Source organism: Sycon ciliatum, chromosome 4 (assembly GCF_964019385.1).
Source record: "Sycon ciliatum chromosome 4, ocSycCili1.1, whole genome shotgun sequence".
In the NCBI taxonomy this organism is placed as follows: Eukaryota; Metazoa; Porifera; class Calcarea; order Leucosolenida; family Sycettidae; genus Sycon; species Sycon ciliatum.
Window position 1 is genome coordinate 40,451,103 of NC_088646.1, and position 23,250 is coordinate 40,474,352.

A 23,250-nucleotide genomic window follows, 5' to 3' on the forward strand; every position below is an offset into this window, starting at 1 on the left:
GTGGCATTAAATTTTGTAAGTCGATTACTGTCCTACCCAATACTAGTAGTAGTAGAGAGAGAGGCTGCCCAGGCCAGAATGATGTGTCCCACTATTTCAAAATAATTCTGGCGCACCCGACTCTGTCCCCGTCATGACAAGTGCAGCATAGCGACGGTCCACAGAGTTTCGAGTGGCGATGATCTCCGCACACGCTCTGCGGCTCATTTCACGCTTCAATTTTTGTATGCGAAGAGGAGTGCATGCGCACATAATCATTATCGTTCTGCGGTGATTTATTTGAAAAATCATTACGATCGTCATGTGCGTGTTGTTATTATCGTACATACTAAAATGCATGCTTGTGCTAGCGTCGCTCTATCATTGTCACTTTCATTTGATTTTACAACTGGCATCATCGCGACATCGGGTCCTTATGAGTTATGTTGGATGATTTGACGGACGTTGGTAAGCTTACCAAACTACATCAGTCGAGTACGAGTACGGATATCTAGATGAAGTTGTTGTAGAAGGTGGAGCTCTGGACGTCACAGTCGGTTGGCGCTGGCCTCGCTTCTTGAGCCACGGTGTTTGCGCTGAGTGGCTACCCCGCGGTAACCACAGACACAGTGTGCATGCAGAAGTTCCAATCACTTTGGCACGAATTCTCTTCTCCGAGAAAGTGGATCATCTACTACTAGTACTTGAACTGGACGTGCACCTCTGGAGTCTTCCGTTGGTTCGGACCCAGGTGGGACTCAGAAGAACCCGTATAGTAGTGGATCGTCCTCGGTCGTTTGCTGCCGCATGCAATATGGAGAACAGTTCTGATTGAGTTCCGAATCATTCTTCAAACACCAGTGTTGGCTGTGCTCTCATCTGCCTCGCTCCCTGTCAATTGCTCCCGCATGTCCTGGATCTTCCCAGGCTAGGGGCAAGCGACTAAGCGGCAGGGATGGAGCGACCATGCACATGTCAAACTAGCTCGCTAGGCAGCATGGCGTTTCGAAAATCGGAACGCCGAGTGTGCAAGCGGTCCTCAGACTGCAGGAGAGGAGGACGAGAACGCGGTGTGTATAGTGCGCCACGCGGTAGATCTACATCACTCTCATGTAATAGTGTGCACCTACTGCTATTAGCGGTCATATCGTTGAGTTATTTGTACAGTGGTAGAGCTGCTGCCGCCAGTTCTAGTGCTGGTGCAAATGCAGCAGCAGCAGGCATGGCAGATGCTGATGTTATTCTAATAGAAGTGGATGAATACACACAGGCGCATGTTGATATCCTCGCCAATGTGACGCACCTATTGAGCAGGGACCGTGACAGCGCTCTGCGTGTTACACTGGGGGACGACAACAGCACCCAGTGCGGCCATGGCAGACTGGAGGACACGGTGCGTTGGTACGGTGACCCTAGCACAGACAACGTCACCGGTATGTTCAGCATCAACACGGGTACCACCGGTGATGGAGTGTTGATCACGCTGTGCCAGGAGCAGTGGAGAAACGTCGTCAGAGTCTCGACCAATGTCAGCGCGATTATTGCCGTGGAAACGTCACTGATAGGCACATGCCGAGTGGCTGGTGACACTATGTGTGTGCAGACTGGGAATATCTCTATCTCATTACAGGCGTATCTAGTGCTGCTTGTGTTCAGCGTGCCTGGCCAGGCGCCTCGCTTCACGCGTCCCCTCTACACAGGCTGGTTGGATGACGGGCAGCCGCGCGACGCACGCGTGCAGGGACTCTACGATTTACGGGCGCTGGACGTGGATCCAAACTCCTTCACCAACTACACACTGGATGGTAACGATAGTGTGCTGTTCAAGATCAACCGTCAACACCTGACAGCAGACTGCTACCTGCTGTACCTGACTGTAGTGCAGTCATTAGGTGATTCCACTCTCGGCGCAAAGTCTATGTACTCATTCACTATAGTGGCACACGCTAGCAATGATGCCAGCATGTCGTCCAATGCCTCTATCCGTATATCCCTAGTACATATAAACAACAAGGCACCGCTGTTCCGAGGCTTGCCCTACACTGCAAGTATCCGCGAGAACATGAGCATTGGTGACACCGTGCTAACAGCCAATGTGAGTGATCCGGATCGGGTCTACTTCTCCCTGGACCATTCCCTGCCCGGCGCAGCTCTGCCGTTCGCCTGCCATCCATTCTCCGGCGCTGTGTTTGTCACGGCCGGTCTGGATTTCGAGAGCACTCGCTTCTATTCGTTCACGATGTTAGCACGGGACAGGACAATGCCGTCGCTCGTGAGTCGCGTGCCAATCAACGTGACCGTCCTGGACGTGAACGAATACCCGCCTATCGTCAACATGTCACTCCAGTACGTCAGTGTACAGGAGAACAGCCCTAATGGGACCATGCTGGTTACAGGGTTTGCCACCGATAGGGATGACGTCACCGGAGACACCATCACATTGTCTCTCTTACAAGCTGGCAAGATCAGTCAAGTCGTGTATGCTATGATGCTAGTACCCCATGCAGACACTAAGCGATCGTTCGACTTGAGGTTAAGCACCAGCCACCTGGACAGAGAGCAGTACCCGTCTGGTGGGTTTGTTGTGGATGTGGTGGCGTACGATGGTCAGCACCACTCTCACCTACCAGTGTATGTGTCCGTGCTCGACGTCAACGATGAGCCACCAGTGCTGCAGAACACAACGGTGTCCGTCAGTGAGCTGGTCTTGAACGGCACAACTCTAGCGGTGCTGCAGGCATCCGACCCAGACTCCACCAGTGTCCAAGACCATTCGCTGACGTTCACTGTCGTGTCCGGAAACGGTCGGCAGTGGTTGGACTTTGTGCCTCTGCAAGGTAATCGACTTGCCGTGGTGACAGCAGACGTGCTAGACTTTGCAAACACCGACCGGCTGGTGGTGACCATTTCTGTAAGTGATGGCCGGCATAGTACGCAGGCTACACTGACCGTGCACATCCTGGATGCTAGTAATCATGCTCCACAGTTTGACATGAGTGACGCCATGGTGACCAACATCACGGATGACTATCAACCGGGTATGCCTATCTACCGGCTTCGTGCCACCGACGACAAGGACGCGGGGACCAACGCGCGCATCCTGTACACGCTGGTGAGCTATTCTGCCGACTTGTTCGCCGTGAATCGGTTCACGGGAGAAGTCAGCGTGAGCAAGTCGCTCAACTCGTCCACTGTGCCCGGCACGGTGCGATTACTGTTCCGTGCGGCCGACCTCGGTCGACCCATGAGCCTCTACGCGGATGCATGGCTGACCGTGCACATTGATACTACTATCTATCGGCCGCCCATTGTCCTTCCAGCTCACTACCAGTGCTACATGGAGGAAAATGCAATTCTGAAGAAGGTATGTACACGAGTGTTGGCCCGGTCAAGGAATGCCGGTGCAAGCCTGATATTCCGTGTTTCATCAAGCAACCATCAAGTTGCATCCAAGCAGACCTTTGCCATCAATTCGACCACCGGTGAGGTGTACCTTCAATTCGTGTTGGATCCCCGGGTACAGAGCTCGTTCAGGCTAGTCATCGAGGTAACTGATTCACTATCCTCACGCGGCACCGTGGCATTCGTCGACATCTCTGTGATGGGTGTTAATAACGCCGCCCCATCGTTCACTGGTGGTGACAGCAGTACGATAGTGATCTCTCGCTACACACCGGTCGGGTCTCTAGTGGGCGCTGTGACGGCTACAGACAATGACATTGGTTTGGATGGTATTGTTACATTTGAACTGATCTCGTCCAATCCCAGTAAGCCTGCTATATCCCTAGACCCTCTCACTGGTGACATGTATCTTAGTGATTCTGATACTACTCCACTACCTGTCATTAACATTACTATCACCGTACAAGCACATGATCATGGCACAACAAGCAGATCTTCATCGCACAAGCGCACCATACAGATTGTGGAGTCAAACCGCCCGCCGCTCTTTATCAACTCCATGTATTCCATATCCCTGGCCACGTCTTCCACTCCATCTGCCCTGCTGAACCGACCCGTGCTGAGTGTAACTGCTCATGATCCTGACAGTGGCGGCGCAGCGGCGGCTAACCTAGTGTACAGCGTGGCGCCAAGTCAATACTTCAACATATCCGCCGGTAGTGGTGAATTGCTTGTCAGCGGCAATCTGCCGAACACACTGCATGTGTATCGTCTGACTGTCTTCGCGACGGACCAGGGCAGTCCTGCGCAGCAAGCGAATGCGACTGTCATCATCACCACCTACCCAAGCTCTGGACTTTCCTGCCCTGACAAAATGATCACTGTCAATGAGGGGTGGAATGTCACAGTAGATGACCTCAGTGTGTCTGCCTCACCGCAGCAGCAGCAGCAGTACAGCCTATCCATATTTGGTAACGATGCCGCAACGCTGGACATGTTCTTTATCGACCCAGCCGGCCCTACGCTTGTCTTGCGACATGCCGACACGGCAATAGCACGATGGCACAACGTGATTGTCAATGTCAGCAGTGGCCAGTCCTGGGCACTATGCTCTACTCTTGTGCATGTTAACGACTCGCTGAGCAGTCAATTGCCTCACCTGGCAGTCAGTTATACGCGCACAGTACCGGCATATGCTCCATTTGGATCGCGTGTCCTGCAACTCACTGACGACGACAACAGCGATGACATCATCTACACGATGAGTGGTGGAAATGCTTCAACGTATCTGCGGTTAGGCATATCTAGTGGCGTTGTGTCGGTTCTCTCTACACCCATACGCTCTGTGGCGGGAGTACTGGCAATGAACATCACGGCACGATCCAAGACTTACGCTAATCACACATCTCACACTCAGCTGTTTGCTCGCATTCAACATTATGACGTTGCCGGATTTCGGATTACATCACCGGTTGACGTTCGAATCCCGTCCAATGCAGCCGTGGGTAGTTTAGTAACACGTGTCCGAGTCACCGCTGATCTGCCCACCGTCCTGCAGGATGCATCGGTAGTCTATTCAATTTCATCAAATTCCAACAGTGAAAGTCTGTTCTCTATAAATGCCTCCAGTGGCGTGGTGTCTGTTGCTCAAGCGCTGCCGCAGCTGACCACCCAACCATTGCAGCTCACCGTCCAGGCATCCGTCAACGTCACAAACGTAGAACTCGTCATGCATACGTATAATGTGTCAGTGCAGCGCAGTAATGTTTACGCGCCCGCGTTCTCGCTGAGCACGTACACCGTGAGTGTCGCTAGTTGGATGGCGACTGTCGGCACGTCTGTGTATCGGCTGAGTGCCAGCGATGGTGACGCTGTGCTGTCACCGCTGACATTCGGATACATACAGTACAAGCTGTATACACCTGCTGCTGCTGCTGCTGCTGCTGCTAACGACACCACTAGTGCTGCAGCAACAGCCAGGCTTCCGTTCTCCGTGTCGCTGAACGGCACTGTCACGGTGACGGGGGTATTGGACAAGCCATCGTACGTATTCCAAGTCATAGCAGAGGACTCGCCGCACAACAGCAACGAACGGCGGACATCACGGCCCGCCACTGTACAAGTCTCCGTGGAGCTGCCCAACAGTAACACGCCGGTACTGTCTGCGTCTGCGCGTATAACTCTGGCCGAGGATACGCCAGTGGGGACTATGCTATCTCCGCTGAGTGCGTTTGATGCCGACACGGGCACCAACGGTCAACTTGTGTACGGACTTGAAGGCACGTATCTCTTCACAATCTCCCCACTGACCGGCGTTCTATCCCTAGCTGCATCACTAGATGTTGACGATGACCCTGCCGAGGCTAACATGCTACTCACTGTGACGGTCACCGATCAGGGGAATCCCCCTCGCTCCGACATGGCACTGGTGCAAGTCATCGTGGAGGACAGCAACGACGAACGACCAGTGTTCCCGCAGCCGCTGGTATTCCTGTACGCAAAGAGTGCTACGGACATAGGAACAGCTCTTCTTCAGCTGTCCACCACTGATGCTGACTTGACGCCTATCAATCGTGAAGTGGTCTACGATGTGCAATCTGCCAGCTCCAGATTACTGACGATAAACTACTTCACTGGTCAATTGTATGCTGGTGTGGACTTCTCAAAGTTTGCATTCAGTCAGAACCTAGCCCAAGTTGATGCCCGCAATGGTCCGTTCCTTTCATCAACCTTTCTCAGCATTCGAGTAGGGCCCCCTCGGCCGCGGAACACGGCTTGCAACCCGCCGATGAGTCAGGTGACGATATTCAGTGATTATCAAGCTGGCATGCTGGTTGCATCTCTGACGTGCACCGGTACTGCGCTGGTGGATAGCTATGCTGTGAGAACAGACGACACTGTCCCAGACCGGCTGTTCCAGTGGAGACCCGGTAGTGCATCACTGTACCTAAATGGCAGTATCCCACGCCTGGACACAGCACGCCTGCTTAACATCTCTGTTGTACTCAATGACTCGGAAAGTGGCTTTCAAACCATGGCCGAGATCTCCGTCCGCATTTGGCCAGTCAGCCAGAATTTCCATCGTCCCCGATTTCAACCTAATGATTTCTACGCTTGGTCCATACCCGCATCAGTACAATCTGGGACTATAATTGGCTACGTCAACGCTACCGACCAGGATACGGTGTATAATACAGTCAGGTACTCGGTGACCGGAGGCAGTGCACTAGGCTTGTTGGATGTGGATAGTCTAAGCGGTGCGGTGCTAGCTCGGACTACTCTCGACCACCTACCGTCCGGCACAGAGCTCAACATTAGCATCTTGGCAGTGGACTCTGCACCGGAGCCATTGTCGTCGTCGTGCCTAGTGCTGGCCGTAGTCAGTAATGGCAGTGTGCCTAGCCGCCAGTTTAGCATGGCCGTGTTTGAATCTAGCACCGTGGAGTATAACAACACGGCTACACCTGTGGCATGTGTCACTTCCTACGCGTCTCCACCGTTCCTAGGTGCAGTGTTTACAGTGCAACAGGGCTACTCTGCGTTACCAGCAGCAGCAGCAGTGGAGCCGTTCTCTTTCGTGGAATTGCCTCTCGCTGGCAGCAACACATCATCACCTAGCAGTACCACCGCTATGATGGTGAATGTTTCCCTGTCAGCCAGCTTGCAGCACACAGCCTTGTTCACAGCTCTGGGCAGTGTCGATACAGCCGTACAGAAGCAACTGTGGATATCAGTGCAAACAGCAGTGGCATCAGCCGGCGATGGTGGTGGCAGCAAGTCCGAAGCCCTGCTGAAAGTGACAGTAGATGATACGCTGAACCAATACTCACCGGAGTGTGTTCAACCGAAACCGTTCGCAGTGCTCCGTGTGCTGCATAGCGCTCCCGTCAATTCCTCTCTGCTTCGGGTTGTTGCACGGGACTTGGACTCTGGATTGAATGGACATATCCACTATACCCTAGCGACTAATAACAGTGCTAACCAGTTTTCCATCAACACTGACACAGGTGTGATCATCTCCAGCAAGCCACTCATAGCGCAACACACGTACAACTTGAGTGTGGAGGTCGCAGACGCTGGCACTCCCGTGCGCACTACATCTTGCCCTGTGCAACTGTACGTGGAACCCCCCAAACTGGCGTGTCGAATCGGCTTTGGACCACTATTTCAGTACGTCACCACCAGCTTCACCGTCGACGAGGATTCCGACGTGGGAACAGTTGTCGGCAATATGTCAGTAATGCCAAGAGATACGGTCATTGCCATTTGTGCTATTGATGCAGTGAGCCAGCCACCACCGTTTGCATTCATCAACCAGCAGCCAACGATCCTCCTTACCAATACGCTGGACTTTGAGGCGGTCAACAACTATAGTTTCACCGTGCTCTGCTCCAATCGATGCGGTTCAAACCGGGCCGAGGTGGTGGTCTATGTGCGCGATGCCAATGATAATCCTCCCGTCATGCTATTAAAGCATTACATGTTCTCGGCTCAGAGTAACGGTACCGACAATGCAACCATGCTGGGAAGGGTGGTGGCACGTGACCGTGATACGCACGACAGCATCCACTATTATCTGAACAGCACGTTGGATTCGTTCGTCTCATTCGATTTGGACAGTGTGAGCGGTGAGCTAAGCCTCAGCGGACCTGTTCCCTGGTCGCTGCAGTACACGTTGACAGTGTGTGCGTGTGACATGGCTGGCTGTGTGACTGGACACATGGACTGTAGCCTGGCAACGGTCAACGTTCAGCTAGTGGACGCCTACACGCCCGAGTTCACCGAGGACACCTACCGAGCCGTGGTACCGGAGAACGCCTTGTCAGGAACATCTGTCGTGCAGTTACGCGCGTTTGACCAGGACGTGGGCATTGGCGGCACAGTCAGGTATCGCATTGCAAAGCTGTGCAATGCCTCTGCAAATGACTCCATTCCGATGCTTCCATTTCAAATTGATGCTGTTTCTGGTGTGCTAAGAGTTTCGGGTCCACTAGATGTTGACGTGGAGAGTAAGTACAATGTGACAGTGGTTGCTGCAGATGACGGTTCACCTGTGAGAAGTACCTGTGCCGCGGTGAGCATATCCGTCAGCGACAGACCAGACACACCGCCGGCGTTCACGCAGCCACGGTACACGTTTCACGCCAGCGAGGATGCCGCCGCCGCTCAGCCAGCGTTTGTAGGCTCTGTCGTTAGCGTGTCTGAGAGCACGGTGATGTATAGCCTGGCTGGCCATGACCCGTCGTCCAGCCCGTCCAGCCCGTCCAGCCCGTTCACTATCCAGCCGTACAACGGCGCTATTTACAGTACGAGTGGTTTAGACCGGGAACACGCCAGCCTCTACACTCTCAGTGTACTTGCCACCGACCAGTTTGGTCTCAGCAGCCGTGCCAATGTTACCATCAACATCAGTGATGTGAATGACGTCACACCGGCGTTTAGCTCTCCCACTCTGTCTGCTGTCATTTCAGAGAATGCCACTGTTGGTAGTCTAGTGCTGGCGGCCACGGCTACAGACTTGGATCTTGGTGCAAATTCTCTGCTGACGTATTCCCTGCTGAACTCCAGTTCTGGCTATGAATTCTTGTCTATTAGCTCCAGCACCGGCTATATCTACCTGCGCCGCTCTCTGCTGCCATTGGAGCTATCCACTCTGCAAGTGGTTGTCATGGTGGCTGACAGCGGTGCACCGTCCCTTTCCAGCACGGCGCTGCTCAATGTCACCATATTGGACAGCAATGAGCATGCTCCAGTGTTTGTTCCCGCTGCAGCACGGTACAGTGTGGTGTCTAGCCTACCCGTGGTCGCTGGCACGGTGTTGGTAACGTTGACAGTACAGGATAGTGATGCTACGGTGGATGATAACCTGCACTTCTCAATCACGGCCGGGGACGCAGCACACAGGTTTGCCATCTCCTCGAATGGTCAGTTGAGCGTGCTGCATAGCTACGACCTGTCCGCAATGTATGAACTACGCGTTGAGGTTAGCGATGGCCGGTTCGTGAGCAGTGCAAATGTTTCCATCGAGTTTCACAACGATACAGTGGCTGGTCTGACGTTCAATGAGACATCGCCGTACGTGGTGTCATTGCCAGAGTCGGCTGCAGTGAACAGTAGTGTGTTCCGTGTTACCGCTGTGGATCACATTGCAAGCAGTGATGACATGTCAGCATCACCACCGCTACACTACACACTGCTTACCAACACTCACGTGTTCTCAATCAACTCGCTGACCGGGCAGATTGTGACGTCGGCACCACTGGACCGCGAGAATCAGACACGCTACACGCTGCACGTGCAGGTGTGGGACAGGACGGAGGTCACGCGCATCGCTCAGACTGTCCTGCTTGTTACCATACTGGATATCAACGACAATGCACCGGTGTTTGCACCCGGCACATACACCACCACTCTGCTGAGCAATACCACCATCTCCAGTTTGGTCTACACGCTGGTGGCAATGGACGCTGATGACGGAAGCAATGCTCTTGTTACGTATACCATTGTGTCCGGCAACATCGGCAGAGTGTTCAGCCTGGCACCGGCTACCGGCCAACTCACCGTTGCCAAGAGTCTGCGTAACCTAGTGTCCGATCGGTACTCGCTGACAGTGCAAGCGGAGGACAGCGGTACACCGATGCGGCACAACACCACACACACGCTCAACATCACCATCGAGCACGTTGGCCGCCCGGTGTTCGTCTCCGCCCCGTACCGCGTCAACGTACTGGAGAACATTACTGTGGGCAGCAGTGTTGTCATGGTGATGGCCCAAAGCCCGTTCGGTGATGGCCGAGCGCTGCGTTACAGCTTGGAACGGGGCAACTTTGGTGTGTTCTTCATTGAGCCAACGCTCGGTACCATACTGCTTAGCTCCAAATTGGACCATTCACAGCAGCAGCATTACCGACTCAGCGTCAGGGCTACGGATCCTCTTGAAGGACTGTTCACCGAGACCAGCGTAGACATTGGTGTTATCGACGTCAACGACAAGGCACCGGTGTTTAGGCAAACATTGCACTCTGTAATAGTGAATGAGGACATAGCCGTGGGCTCAGCTGTGTTACACGTCACTGCTACCGATGACGATGCAGGTAGCTATGGCGATGTAACGTATTCCTTTGACTCAGCCACTTCACAGGACCTTCCATTCAGCATCAACGCACAGAACGGCACCATCTTTACGACGCAGACACTAGATTTTGACAACACTAGTCGCTATGAATGGGTAATATTGGCTAGCGATGGTGGTAGCCCGTCACTCACCAGTGCCTCGGCGGCTATAGTCAACGTGCGCAATGTCAATAACCACCCTCCAATCTTCACTTCACCTAGTTTCAATGCCACCGTCGACGAGGACGCACTCATCGGCTTTGTGCTAGTGGCCGCCGTAGCAACGGATGCGGACGGCACTCTAAACCCACTAAAGTATGCCATAGTCAACGGTAGCTATGGTTACTTTCGAATCCAGGAGAATACGGGTACACTATCTGTAGCTGCACCCCTCTCAACTGCCGGTCTCGCTCACCAGCTGCTGATCAATGTGTCTGATGGGACGTTCAGCAGTACGGCATTGGTTAACATTCGTATCCGCGAGGTCAACGACTACACGCCTGTATTCAACGACTCCCTGTACGTGTTCAGTGTCAATGAGACGTATTCGGGAGTGCTCGGGTCTGTTGCGGCGTATGATCTTGATGTCGGCTATTATGGAACACTTCAGTTCAGTCTGGGCCCGTCCCTGTTTAGAAATCTCTTCAGTATTGACAGCGTGTCCGGCGTGTTGAGTCTTAGTAGCAGTATTGACTTCTCCAACTCTGCCGGAAACACGTACGAAGTCGATGTAGTCGTCCAGGATCCGGGTGGTCGGCGTGACCAGGCCAAAGTTGTTCTGACGATTCTGGATGTGAACAATTGCAATCCCGTCTTCAGCGAGGCCCCTGTCGCGGAGTATACCATTCTGACATCATCGGCACCAAACATAGTCATCGCCACGCTTGCGGTGAGCGATTGCGATGCAGGTACGAACGCACAAGTGTCCTTCTCCATTGTGAACTCATCTCACATAGCACCGCCGTTTGTCGTGGACAGCGTAACCGGTACACTGCGTGTTGCCACTGCACTCACGAGCAGTGACACCTACACACTGGGTGTGAGGGCACGGGATCACGGCCAGCCGGCACTGCTTGGCTTTCTGACCGTGCGCATAACAACCACGGCGTCTCCGGCAACGGTTGCACCCATCTTCAACCAGACGCGCTACGCAGCAAACCTGGCCTCGGACATACCGATTTCAAGCCGAGTTGCACATGTTCAGGCTAATGCTCTGGATTCCGCTAATCTGCCTATTACTTATACCTGGCACAGAGACTCGCTGCCCCTTGCCCAGTCTAGCGGGTTCTCTCTGAACCGCAGCAGTGGCGTCATCATCACCATTAGACCTATACCATCATACCCATCACTAGCTAGGGTTCTCAGAGTGATAGCGCAAGACAGCAGGGCGCAGACATCCGAAGCACAGCTGACAGTCACCATTCTACCACCGCTGGTTGGCTCCTGCCCGACTTACACGGGAATCACCCTGCAAGGAAGCATCGCGGAGAATGAACATGTAGATAGTCTAGTTAGCGTGTCTGACACCATTGCACCCATTGGCCGTACTGACTACGTGCAGTCGCTTGACTACGTACTAGCCAATGCCTCTGTGCCGTTCTTCATCAACGGCACTCGCCTGTTGACAGCACGCATGTTTGATTATGAAGTTGAGAGGCGATTTGAGGTCGTCATCCTGGCCGTGCTGCCTGATGGCACGGAGTGTAAGAATTCTTCTTCCCAGCTGATGTCAGTTACGGTCATCATCTCGATATTGGACACGAATGACTCGCCACCCAAGTTCACTGAGCCAGTGTATCACGCCAGTATTACGGAGAACAGTGCACTCTCTGTGCCGCTCAATGTGACCAATGGACCGATACTTGCCAAGGATGTGGATAGCGGCAGTCCAGCTCCTCGATACATCATAGTCAGTGGCAGTGTGGACGATAGCAGTGCCCAGCTGCCGGCGTTCAGCATCGATCAGCATTCCGGCGTGCTCTACGCGGCAGCTCGGCTGGATTTCGAGCAGAGGACACAGTATGTGCTCAACATATCTGCCGACGACGGACGTTTCAGTGGCTTTGCTAGCGTACACATTACCATACTGGATACGAATGACAATGGACCTCGTTTCACGGCCACTGACAACACGGCTACAGTGGTGGAGAATGCACCGGCCAACACACCACTGCTGATGCTCAACGCCAGCGATGCTGACTCGGCATTGTTTGGCCCTCTGCAATACTCCATCCTGCAGGTGCGTGGTACGGCGCACGTGTCCGATGTGCAGGTTGATAAACACACGGGCCTGCTCTCCACTGCTGTGCCGCTAGATCATGAACTAGCATCTGTGATCTTTATGACGGTTCAGGTTGAAGACGGCGGAGGCCGTAAGAGTCTGGCGTTCGTCACAATCACAGTGCTCGATGTGAACGATAATCCGCCAGTCTTCACACAGAACATGTATGATGTGAGCTTCACGGAGCACTCACCCGTGCCGTTCGTTCTGATTGACACCATGGCCAATGACCGGGACACCGGTAACAACTCTGTCCTGGTGTTCAACTTGCTGACGCCGTTCAATGGAACGTTCGCGCTGGCACGGCCAAGTCTCGGTCTTGTAGAAGTGTTGAAAGACGTTGATCGTGAAATCCAAGACCAGTACACACTGGTGGTGGAGGTGCATGATCAAGGTCACCCACAGCTTGCCTCTAACACATCGGTCAACGTCACGGTTCTCGATATCAATGACGTCACACCAGAGTTCCTGGCATTGCCGTACGAGTTGTCCGTGTTTGAGAACGTCACCATGGGAACATCGCTGTTCCAAGTCAGCGCCATTGATCATGACTTGCCGCACAATGCACGACTGCGCTATCTCATTGTCACCGGATCAGACGGAGCTTTTCAACTGCATCCAACCACTGGAGTATTGTCCGTGTTTGATGCAACGAAGGTTGATTATGAAAGCCGAGTGATATTCAACATCAGCATTAAGGTAGAGGATGAAGGGCGGCCGGAGCTGGCTAGCAGGGCGTTCATTATTGTCAACATTCTGCCGCTGAATGAGTTTGCGCCGACGTTCCAGCCTGAAAACTACCAGGTGCGCATCTTTGAGAACCGTCCCGCGGGAACGTACGTCACCATGGTAACAGCAGTGGATAGAGACGTTGGTCTGGGAAGTAGCTTGCTGTATGGTATTGCCGCTGACACTGATCCATCTGGCCAAGGTTTGCCATTTCAAATTGACAACACCACTGGTGTTATAACCACCACTGCTCCCCTGGACCGTGAAGCGCAGTCAGTGTACGTGTTCAATGTCACTGTTACCGACGACTACGAGCCGGTGAAGGGCGACACGGCCGTTGTCATAGTGATGGTGAGAGACGTCAACGACAACGCTCCTGTGTTCTATCGGCCGGTGGCGTCGAGTGTGTTTAAAGTACCGGAGAACCTGGTCGGCATCAAAGTGATTACACAGCTGTTTGCTAACGACACCGATGACGATAGGAATCAAGATGTGAAGTACTCTGTGTCCTCGCCCAAGTCTGGTTTTGCCATTGTCAATGAGTCACTCGTGGCGACGGCTGTGTTTGATTATGAACGACAGCCGGTTTACTCAGTGACTATAGTGGCTAACGACACGGCCGATCCACCGCTCAGCAGCAGCGTTACCGTCACCATAGTGATTGAAGACCTGAACGACAACGCACCGGTTGGGCAGAATCAGCGGTTCATCTTCAACCAGCACTCTCTAATTGGTGCTACGGTCATTGTTGGCTGTGTTAGTGTAGTGGACGTAGACACCAACAAGTCGGCGCTCGGCTACCGCATTGTACACCAGCAACCTGGCAGCTATTTCTCCGTGTCACCGTATAGCTGTGTGTTGAGCGTGTCACAGGCATCCACCATACCACCGGGTGTTTATACGGTACGTGTAGAAATCAATGATGGCTTCAGCTCCACACTGACTAACATCACTATCCACGTTCGTAGTATTGGAAACACGTCACTGGCCAACGCCACCGTTCTCCGCGCCACGTCGGTAACCGCACGGCAGCTGCTGAACTCGTCGTTTCCAACGACAACCTTCCCTATGTCTGTGTTGGCGGAGGAGATAAACCGGTTCATACGGCAATCAAACTGGAGCTGGTCAGTGCAGATCGTGTCCGTTCAGCCGATAGACAATAGTAGTGTGTTGTTAGCACTGGGATCTGGTGGGCAGACACGGCTGGAGCAGAGCATGGTCAATGATGCATTGTACCGTCATCATATACACTTACAACAAGCCACCGGCTATCAGCTGGAGACGGCAAGTGAAACACGTTGCTCATCCACCACCACGTGTACAGTATCCGGCCTGTGCTATCAACAGCTTGCATTCAACCACACACTCACACCACGCACGGCAGATCTGCTGACGTTTGACTCGCTGGACTTCCGCGCGGACAGTTGGCAGTACTGCCTGCCAGTACAGCGCGTGACCAGTGGCAGCAGCAGCAGTGCCGATGGAATGTCTGTGTCGTGCAGCTCTGCAGTGGTCAACGCCTGTGCGTCTAACCCTTGTTTGTCTGGTGGCATGTGTAGCAGCAGCAGCAGCAGCAGTGCTAATGCTGCCCAGTACACGTGTGCCTGTCCCGCCGGCTTTGTGGGTACCAACTGCCAATACTCCACTCTAGGAAGTCTAGTGCCCGAGACCATACGCTGCGATGGCATAAGTTCAACATGTGCCCAGGACAATAGTGTACAGGTCAGCCCAGGGGGCTACCTACTGCTGGAGCAGCTGCAGATGAATGTCTTTGAGCTAATTCTGCAATTCTCTACGTCCAACCAGAATGGAATAATCCTGTTTGCTAGGAATGTCGACTTGCCAGGCTTGCTATCAATGCAGCACAACTGCTCCTCTCAACAATCCATGCCCGCCGCACATGTTCATATTGGTCTGGAAGATGGAAGAGTGGTGGTGGCCTATCAGCTGGGATGTAATGGTGGCCGCTTGACACCGCAGCTACCCGTGGCCGATGCTCAGTGGCACAGTGTGCAGGTGTCGTGGACACAGCAGGTATGACCTAGCCTACTGCTAGGATATACACACCCACCCGCTCACTGTACAATGTACACTGTACACTGTACCAGCCAATATCACTCTTGGAACAATGCCTTCATCTACATCTACTCTGATAGGCTGCCCGATACACTGTAGTTCTCTCCGCTGTACAGACAGTCAGTGGCTGGCTGGCTGGCTACTAGTATGTGCTTCATAGTGTTCACGCCTGTTGCATGCCTGGACATGTACATGCACGAGTGACGGCTTTGCGCCACATGCATGTCGATGTATTTAAAGACATTGCGGACCACATACATACTTCGAAGTATACCGGTAGCGTACTTTCTTAAGACGTAGATTAGAGGTTGTGCAGTGCAGAGATCGCGGGTTGCTGGGCATGTTGAGTTAGCGTGCGGGTGTGGATTATCACTATGAAGTTAGTAGCCGTGTGGACCACTGAGTTAGCGGTGGTGCACTGGGGTAGCGGTGGTGCACTGGGGTAGCGGTGGTGCACTGGGGTAGCGGTGGTTCCTGGTGTGTTGATTAAGCGGTGGTGTACTGAGTTAGCGGTGGTATGTTGACCTAGCGGTAGTGTGCTGGGTTGAAGGTGGTGGTATTAAAACTATCCTTGTTACTTGTTCTCATTGATTCTTTGTTATTGTTATCGCTGTCATTGCCATCATTGTCGCTGTTGTTGTCATTGTTGTCTGCTGCGCACTACGTATAACACACACACACACCTCACACCGTGACATGTAACAGATGATCAAGGTGCAGATAGACTGGTGTAGATCAAGCGTAGACACACTTACTGCAGTGCAGTGCCAGCAATCTGACATGTTCACCTCCAAACTCTGGTAAGTCCTTTGCTTGCTGTCGTTCTCTGTATCTAGTGCAGTGCACCATGTTAGTCTGTTGACAACTTGTCATCAACCTTGCCGATAGTGTTTACCTGCACTGTTTGCACTGGTTCACGTACAATGGCAATGACACGCGCAATATCGAATTACCAATTATTTTCTCTATTGAATTGCAATGAGACACAGTGAAAACCTTTTTCAGCCGGCCAAAGACAGTTTAAAAGTGCTCAATACCGAAGGCAGCGGAGCGGTGACCCAGAGGTCTGATTGCAGTGAAGGTTGAGACGAGGTCACAGCTCAGAGTTTCATGCCGGGTTGGCAATCATCAGGTGACTACAAATCATTCTGTGACGTTGTCTCAACCTTCATTGCAACGACCTGTGACTTGCAATGAGATACACTTGTTCATCAGTGCATCAAGGGAATTTCCGAAAGACAAGGGAACTTTTTTCCAAATGCTTTTTGTTCTCTTTTATCTGTTACCATGGCAACACACCCGCATGTAGTTCAATGCCGAGACTCAACTCGCCGTTGTTCGTTGGTGGTGTGGACAGTGCACATGCTAGTTACCTGACGAACCTGACAGGACTGAGCAGCAGCCGCCGGGGGGAGATCACACCGCAGCAGAGTAGCGAGTCGGCGGTGTGTATACGACAGCTGCGCCTCGGCGGTCCCACGGTGGATCCAGTCAACTTTGCCGTGGTGCCTCGCTTGGCTAACCGCTCCGTGTCTCTTGGTTGCGGCGTTCTCAGTGGACCGTGTGTTACCATGGACTGTGGCGAAGGTTTCTGCCAGGCACAGCTTGTTCAGAGTAAACTAGCCGGCGTCTGCCAGTGCGACGTCAGCAAGCTGGCATCCAGCAGGTGCATGGTCGGTAGGTGATGCATCTCTCACTGAATACTGGGGTGCGTTTTGTGCATGTGTGCGTGCGTGAGCGTGCGTGTGTGACAATGCCAGTCACTGAGTTGTTTCTAGTACAGTTGCAAGCACAAAGTGTACCATAGTAGCTGTGTTAGTTGGTCTTTTTTCTTCCTACATAGCTGTCTTGAAGGAATACAATTGTCAAGTTGAAAAAATGGTAATAGTAGAGAGGTTCTGCACTACGTAAAGTTGAGCAACTTTACGTTAGTGGGCGGGAAAACCCCGTGAATTCGCGAGTTTGCACTCCACTTACGGAAAGTTGTCTACGTAGAGTACGTAGATAGGGCTCTGAAAACGTAGCTGGTCCGTAAGTGGATTGGGGTGCAAATGTATGACTCTCTCCCCAGATCGATCTGGTCGTACACTGCCACGTTCGGAGTTGCCAAGGGCAGCTACGTGATTTGAAAACTCTGTATGGCGGAACACAGATGCGCATGCAGTTTACGTAAGACTTTCCGTAGATCGATTACGTTTTTTACTAGCGTAATTACCGTAAAGTCGCGGGTAACAGCCGGGCTTATAAGCATATAAGCCGCTTTCTGCATCACGCTTTAATGCAAACCAGGCTTGTATGCACACCATGCTTATATGCACCACTGATATTTATGCCATGCTTGTATGCACATAGAAGCCAGGCTTCTGCGCGCGACACGTGTAGATCTACCACTGACTACCGGTACGGCGGCAGTTTTACTATGCACCGTACATAGTGCATAAACTCTTGACCTACCCGATCCGCGCTTGCATAGAAGCCAGGCTTCTACGCGCGACAGGCTTATTATGCATTTGACCCGTTTGATTTTCAGGCTTCTATCCGCGATGTGCTTGTATGCAAACCCGGCTTTTATCCGCGACTTTACGGTACGTTATGCGGAACCTCTCTAGTAATGTTAGTTTTTACTGGTGTGTTGGATGTTAGTTTGTACTGGTGTGTTGGATGTTCATGTGCACAGCGGCAACTATCAACACTCTACCCGTGGCAGTCGTCCAATACCAGTTCATCGGAGGCAGCGGTGCAAACACACGGCGTAGGCGCCAGACCGGTGGAGATGAGTATGCACGCAGTATGTCGAGCATTGAGATACGCTTGCGCACATTCTCCTCAAACGGTTCTCTTATCCGGCTGGGCAGACTGTCAGGGGACTCATCCTACGCTATACTACAGGTGGGTGTCACTGACTCTCTGAACTCTGTGAACTCTCTGCACTCTGTGAACTCTGGGAACATTCTGACCTCTGTGAACTCTCTGCACCAGGGAAGTACTCTGAAGTACATGTGCGGTATTTTACTCTGAACACGTGTACTGTCATACCTTTCTCATCAGATGGAATACAGGCTAAAAGCATAGGAACCGGCAAGAACCGTGAATGAATTGTTTTTCAAAGCAGAGCAGGGAGCTGATAGAACAGTGTAATGAAGAGTAGCCAAAAACAACAACTGTCAAATGCGTGACCCCGTACACATACACATACACATACACATACACATAGAACATACACATAGAAGGAAGGACAAATAGGTGCAAGCAAGAGAACATAACCCCCAGAGTGTGCAACGCCTGATCCAGCTCTGCATAGGGTCTTGGTCGAGCGGAATCGGATCTTTGCGTCATAATACCGTACACATCTGAGGGGAACCCGGGGAGTCGCGGGTACTCTTGGATCAAAAACAATGGTGCCCTGCCTCGAGACCGGCCTTGCGCTGGTGTGAAGTGTACGCATGACATCAGAAGATCCGATTCCGCTCGACCAAGACCCTACACAGAGCTGGATCGGCGTTGCACACTCTGGGGGGTTATGTACTCTTGGTGCAAGTGTGAAGAAACCATGAAACGTGGGGGGAGGAGAGAGAACGTTCGGAAATGTTGCTTGTGAAGGGCCTGAAGTTTGTCTTCTACATATAAGTGTGACAGCGCTTTTCACGCCGAGGAAACACTTCACAACTTATGTTCTCTTTTCCTGCATATACTGGAGGAACATTCTGAGATATTTGTATCTGCATGTTGTTGCTGCTGCTGGTGTTGTTGCTGTCGCTGCCGCCATCGTTGTTGTTGTTGTTGTTGTTCTTCTTCTTCTTCTTCTTCTTCTTCTTCTTCGGCAGCTTGAAGGAGGAAAACTTCAGTACAAGTACAAGTTAGGGACAACGGGGTTGGCGGCGACATTGACGTTTCCGGACCGTGTCGATACTGGCCGATGGCACACTGTAAATGTGTTCCGTAATGGCCGCTCTGCGTATATGCGTGTAGTGCGTACGGTGAACGATACGGAGACGGCAACGACCATCAGTACTCAGTCCAGCAGTAGCGAAGACACACTGGTCATATCCAACACGGACTTCTTCCTGAGTGACTCCAGCGAGGGCTTTGAAGTATGCCTACAAGGCAGAATCACGCTGGATGATCGAGAGTTGCCGCTGGCTGCACAGTCACAGTATTTCAAAGTTGTGGAGACCGACGGTGTAAAGGTGGAGTTTCCCGAGCCTAGCTGTCCTATCAAGCCATGCCTGAATGGCGGCACTAGCTTACCAGGTGGTGAGTGTCTCTGCAGGCCAGGATTCACAGGGGGAAGATGTGAAACGAACATTGACGAATGTGCTAGTAATCCGTGTCCGGACGCAGCCACCGAGTGCCGTGATCTGGTCAATGCGTACATGTGCCTCTATCGACACAGCGCGGTGACCGACGATCAGACACCGTCCGACATCATCACCATCGTTCTCATTGCCGCACTGGCCTTCATCGTCCTGGTCGCCATGCTCATCATGTCGCAGCGCTGGTACGTGCAGCGCAAGCTTGCAAAGTACCGCCTGAGAGCGGAGGAGATGGCAGCGGGCGACTCGGCAGTGGTGTACGCGCGCGACACCCGGCACGACATGGAGGGCCGGTGCAACGTGATGGACTACCACGATCAGGGTGGCGGAGAGACAGACCTGGACACGTTTCACATCGAATACAATGAACTGGCGCGCGAGAAGATGAGGCACGACGGCATGGTGTTTGCTAGTGCGGACGATGGTATGTACATGGGTGATGAAGATCACAACGCTATACCACTTGTAGCTATCGGTGACACTGGTCTAGACCTACACTACACCAACAGCAGTGCAGCCACCGCCACCGCTGATGTAGACAACGATGACATCTTCCACGCCACCGGCGCGTATATCGTGGAGGAGCAGACCGAGGGTGGCGCGGAGATGGACCTGGATGCTGATCTCGATCAAACAGCCATGTCCTTGCTGGCAGCAACACAACTAGAGGCTGAAGTAGACGACTACTTGCAAGGCCGTCTCGACGAGCTTGGCATGGAAACTTCCGAGTTGCTGGTGCCCGATGAAGTACAAGTGTTTGAACTGGAAGGTAGACAGATTGATGACGTGGACGCCGACATTGACATACAGCTGATTGAACCAGTAGCACTGGTTGAAACGGCCGCCAATGATCGCGAGCACCTACGAAGAGCGGAGGCGCCCCAGGCATTGTCATCGCCACACCGACCTAGGCAGCGGCCATTCCAGGTCAGCATACAGAATGACACGCACAGCATCGTCAGCACCAGCACAATCGTCAGCAGTGTTGCCGCAGCGCATGCGCCCGAGCCGGGGAAATCCCCCACGCACCCAGTGTCGTCGTCTGCGCGAACCGCTTCAATTTCTCTTTCACCCACATCGCCCACCTCGCCCACCTCACTGGGGTCACTCGCATCACCTGTATCACTGGGTGCAAGGTCAGCACAGCTGATGGGGGATATGGAAGTCACGTCCAGTACGTTTACACGCAACTTAACGAAAAGCGACAGCTTTGCTGCCGAGAGTAGCAGTGCTGATGCAGCCATGTACTTGCAGGAGCTGGACCCAGAGCAGCAGAAGCAGCAGCAGCTGCAGCCATTGCACCTCGGCATCCGATCGGCGAGCATCAAGGAGCGACGTGTCATCGATGTTCAAGAGTCAGATCTGGACGAGGACGATTGGGCCGGCATGCGCGTCACTTCTAGTACATTCTCACGCAACTTACCCAAGCCACGGCAGACAACAGACAACAGACGTGATTGGCAACAGCAGCAGCGGCAGCAGCAAGAGCGACAGCAGCAACAGCAGCAGGCAGATGGACAGCGGCTGCAGCAGCAGCAGCAGCAGCAGCAACATGCAACGTCAGCAGAGGGTCAGTTTGCGATGCGGGATGGCTACGGAATACACTACAGCCAGGACAGCAGTGACAATGTCTATGTATAGTGTACCTATGTGTACAGTTAGCTGCTGTAAGAGTACAGTCATGATTGTATACAGTTAGCATGGACTACATGTAAACAGCAGTCAGCTGATCATGATGTATTGATGTATTGATGACACGGTGACAGGCTGTCCATGCTCATGCAGCCAACCATCCCCTTGTCATACTACATACAGTACTAGTGCGCAGAGTACAAACATGCACAGCTCCCAGCATGCCTGTTGGTGACACAACGACAGGACTGGGCAATCACTGAGCAGCCATGGCATTCACATATTGATATTCACCAACATACACACACACACACAGTGCTGTACACCCAATACATCCAACAAATGCATGCAATGTTCTTACATGGTTGTTTGTGAATACACAATGCAACAAAAGCTACTGCAGTTTTATAACTCCACTATTTCCTTGATGTGCAGTTGTTCAGCGTTAGTTAATACTTGATCAACGAAATTCAAATCTTCTTGATTCCTCCTTATAGATCCATGCTTACCTACAAAACCCTTCAAAATATTTTCAAATTTTTAATATTTTTTAGGCAGGGAGTAGTAAAATACCTACTCCCTAATTTTAGGTGACTACTAGACTGCCTATATCGTAGCGCCATTTGTCTATCTATTGTGGACTCTTGCTAGCAGGGAGTAGTACAATACCACGGTATTGTACTACTCCCTGCTTGCTAGCATCTTAGGGCCGGGTTCCACTGCGGCTCCGCGGCACTTGGCTGCATGCAGCGCGGTTCCATCGACACTCGCCATTCGCGGTACCGCGGTCGTGGTCTACACTTTTTGATGACGTTTCACCTGCCTGCGCGCGCGCGAAATCCAAAAAATTCTCGTGTTCTGGCCTGCGCAACGAATTAAATTTTGAATTTTAAAATTCTGGCGTACGAAACAATGCAAAGTACGGGAAACAGGTCGAGCCGCGACTGCGGCTCGCAGTTTTTGGTCAAGAATCGTAGCAAAAGCTCGCGGTGAGCCGCGGCCTCGCTGCTCCAGCTCGAGCCGCGGTCACTGTGGTAATGATGACGTTTCAAGCCGCGAAAGACGAGCAGCGGAGCCGCAGTGGAACCCGGCCCTTAGGCTGTCCCTCCAGGAAATCGCGATTCCACGGATGCAACAATTTTTGCGATTTTCGCCCAAACCCGCGATTTTCCGCGTTTTTTGTTTTCTGCACTATATCTCACTTTTTTATGCACTTTTGACGCAGTGCTTTCCAGGATCCTGTAGGTTATTTGCATAGTACGACTCGGAATACTCCTGAGTAGATATACGATGCAACAAATTTCGTGATTTGGCCCAAATCCGCAATTTTCTGTAAATAATTCCGCGAATTCCTGGAAAGTTCTGCATCATTCCGCACTTTTCGTCGCATTTTTTGTTGTTTTCTGCCGCAATTTCTTGCGCAAGTTTTCGAGAGTTTTTTCCGCAAATTCCCGCAGGGACAGCTTAGGGGCCTTTCGTAGATACCGATATTAAATTTTATTTAGAAACGAAAACTAGTCGTTTCTCTTCAACCCCCTCCCCCTCCCTGAGAAACGAACACATACAAATGGTACATAGTATCGATATTTTTGGTCTTTTTTCTATGCTCACGCACACAAAATGTACATCGATATTTTTCGAGAAACGAACAGGCGCCCAACCCCCTCCCCCCTAAACGACTAGTTTTCGTTTCTAAATAAATATCTATATTTACGGATGGCCCCT

General features: G+C 52.3%; 1 protein-coding gene across 1 annotated transcript; it reads left to right on the plus strand.

Moving 5' to 3' along the window:
* The first annotated feature begins 458 nt into the window (after positions 1 to 458).
* Positions 459 to 22,141, plus strand: LOC135816172 (protocadherin Fat 1-like). The gene is made up of 5 exons (XM_065329565.1): positions 459 to 15,538; positions 16,286 to 16,380; positions 16,890 to 17,257; positions 18,258 to 18,469; positions 19,405 to 22,141. Exons 1-5 carry the CDS (start codon positions 935 to 937, stop codon positions 21,532 to 21,534), a joined length of 17,409 nt encoding a protein of 5,802 aa, XP_065185637.1. The 5' UTR covers positions 459 to 934; the 3' UTR covers positions 21,535 to 22,141.
* The last annotated feature ends 1,109 nt before the right edge of the window (positions 22,142 to 23,250 follow it).

Excerpts from the sequence above, each read along its gene's own strand:
- LOC135816172 (XM_065329565.1), top strand. The coding sequence starts at position 935 with ATGGAGCGACCATGCACATGTCAAACTAGCTCGCTAGGCAGCATGGCG. Across the intron at positions 16,381-16,889 it reads ATGTTCACCTCCAAACTCTG|TTCAATGCCGAGACTCAACT; the intron begins GTAAGTCCTTTG and ends ACCCGCATGTAG. Across the intron at positions 18,470-19,404 it reads CATCCTACGCTATACTACAG|CTTGAAGGAGGAAAACTTCA; the intron begins GTGGGTGTCACT and ends CTTCTTCGGCAG.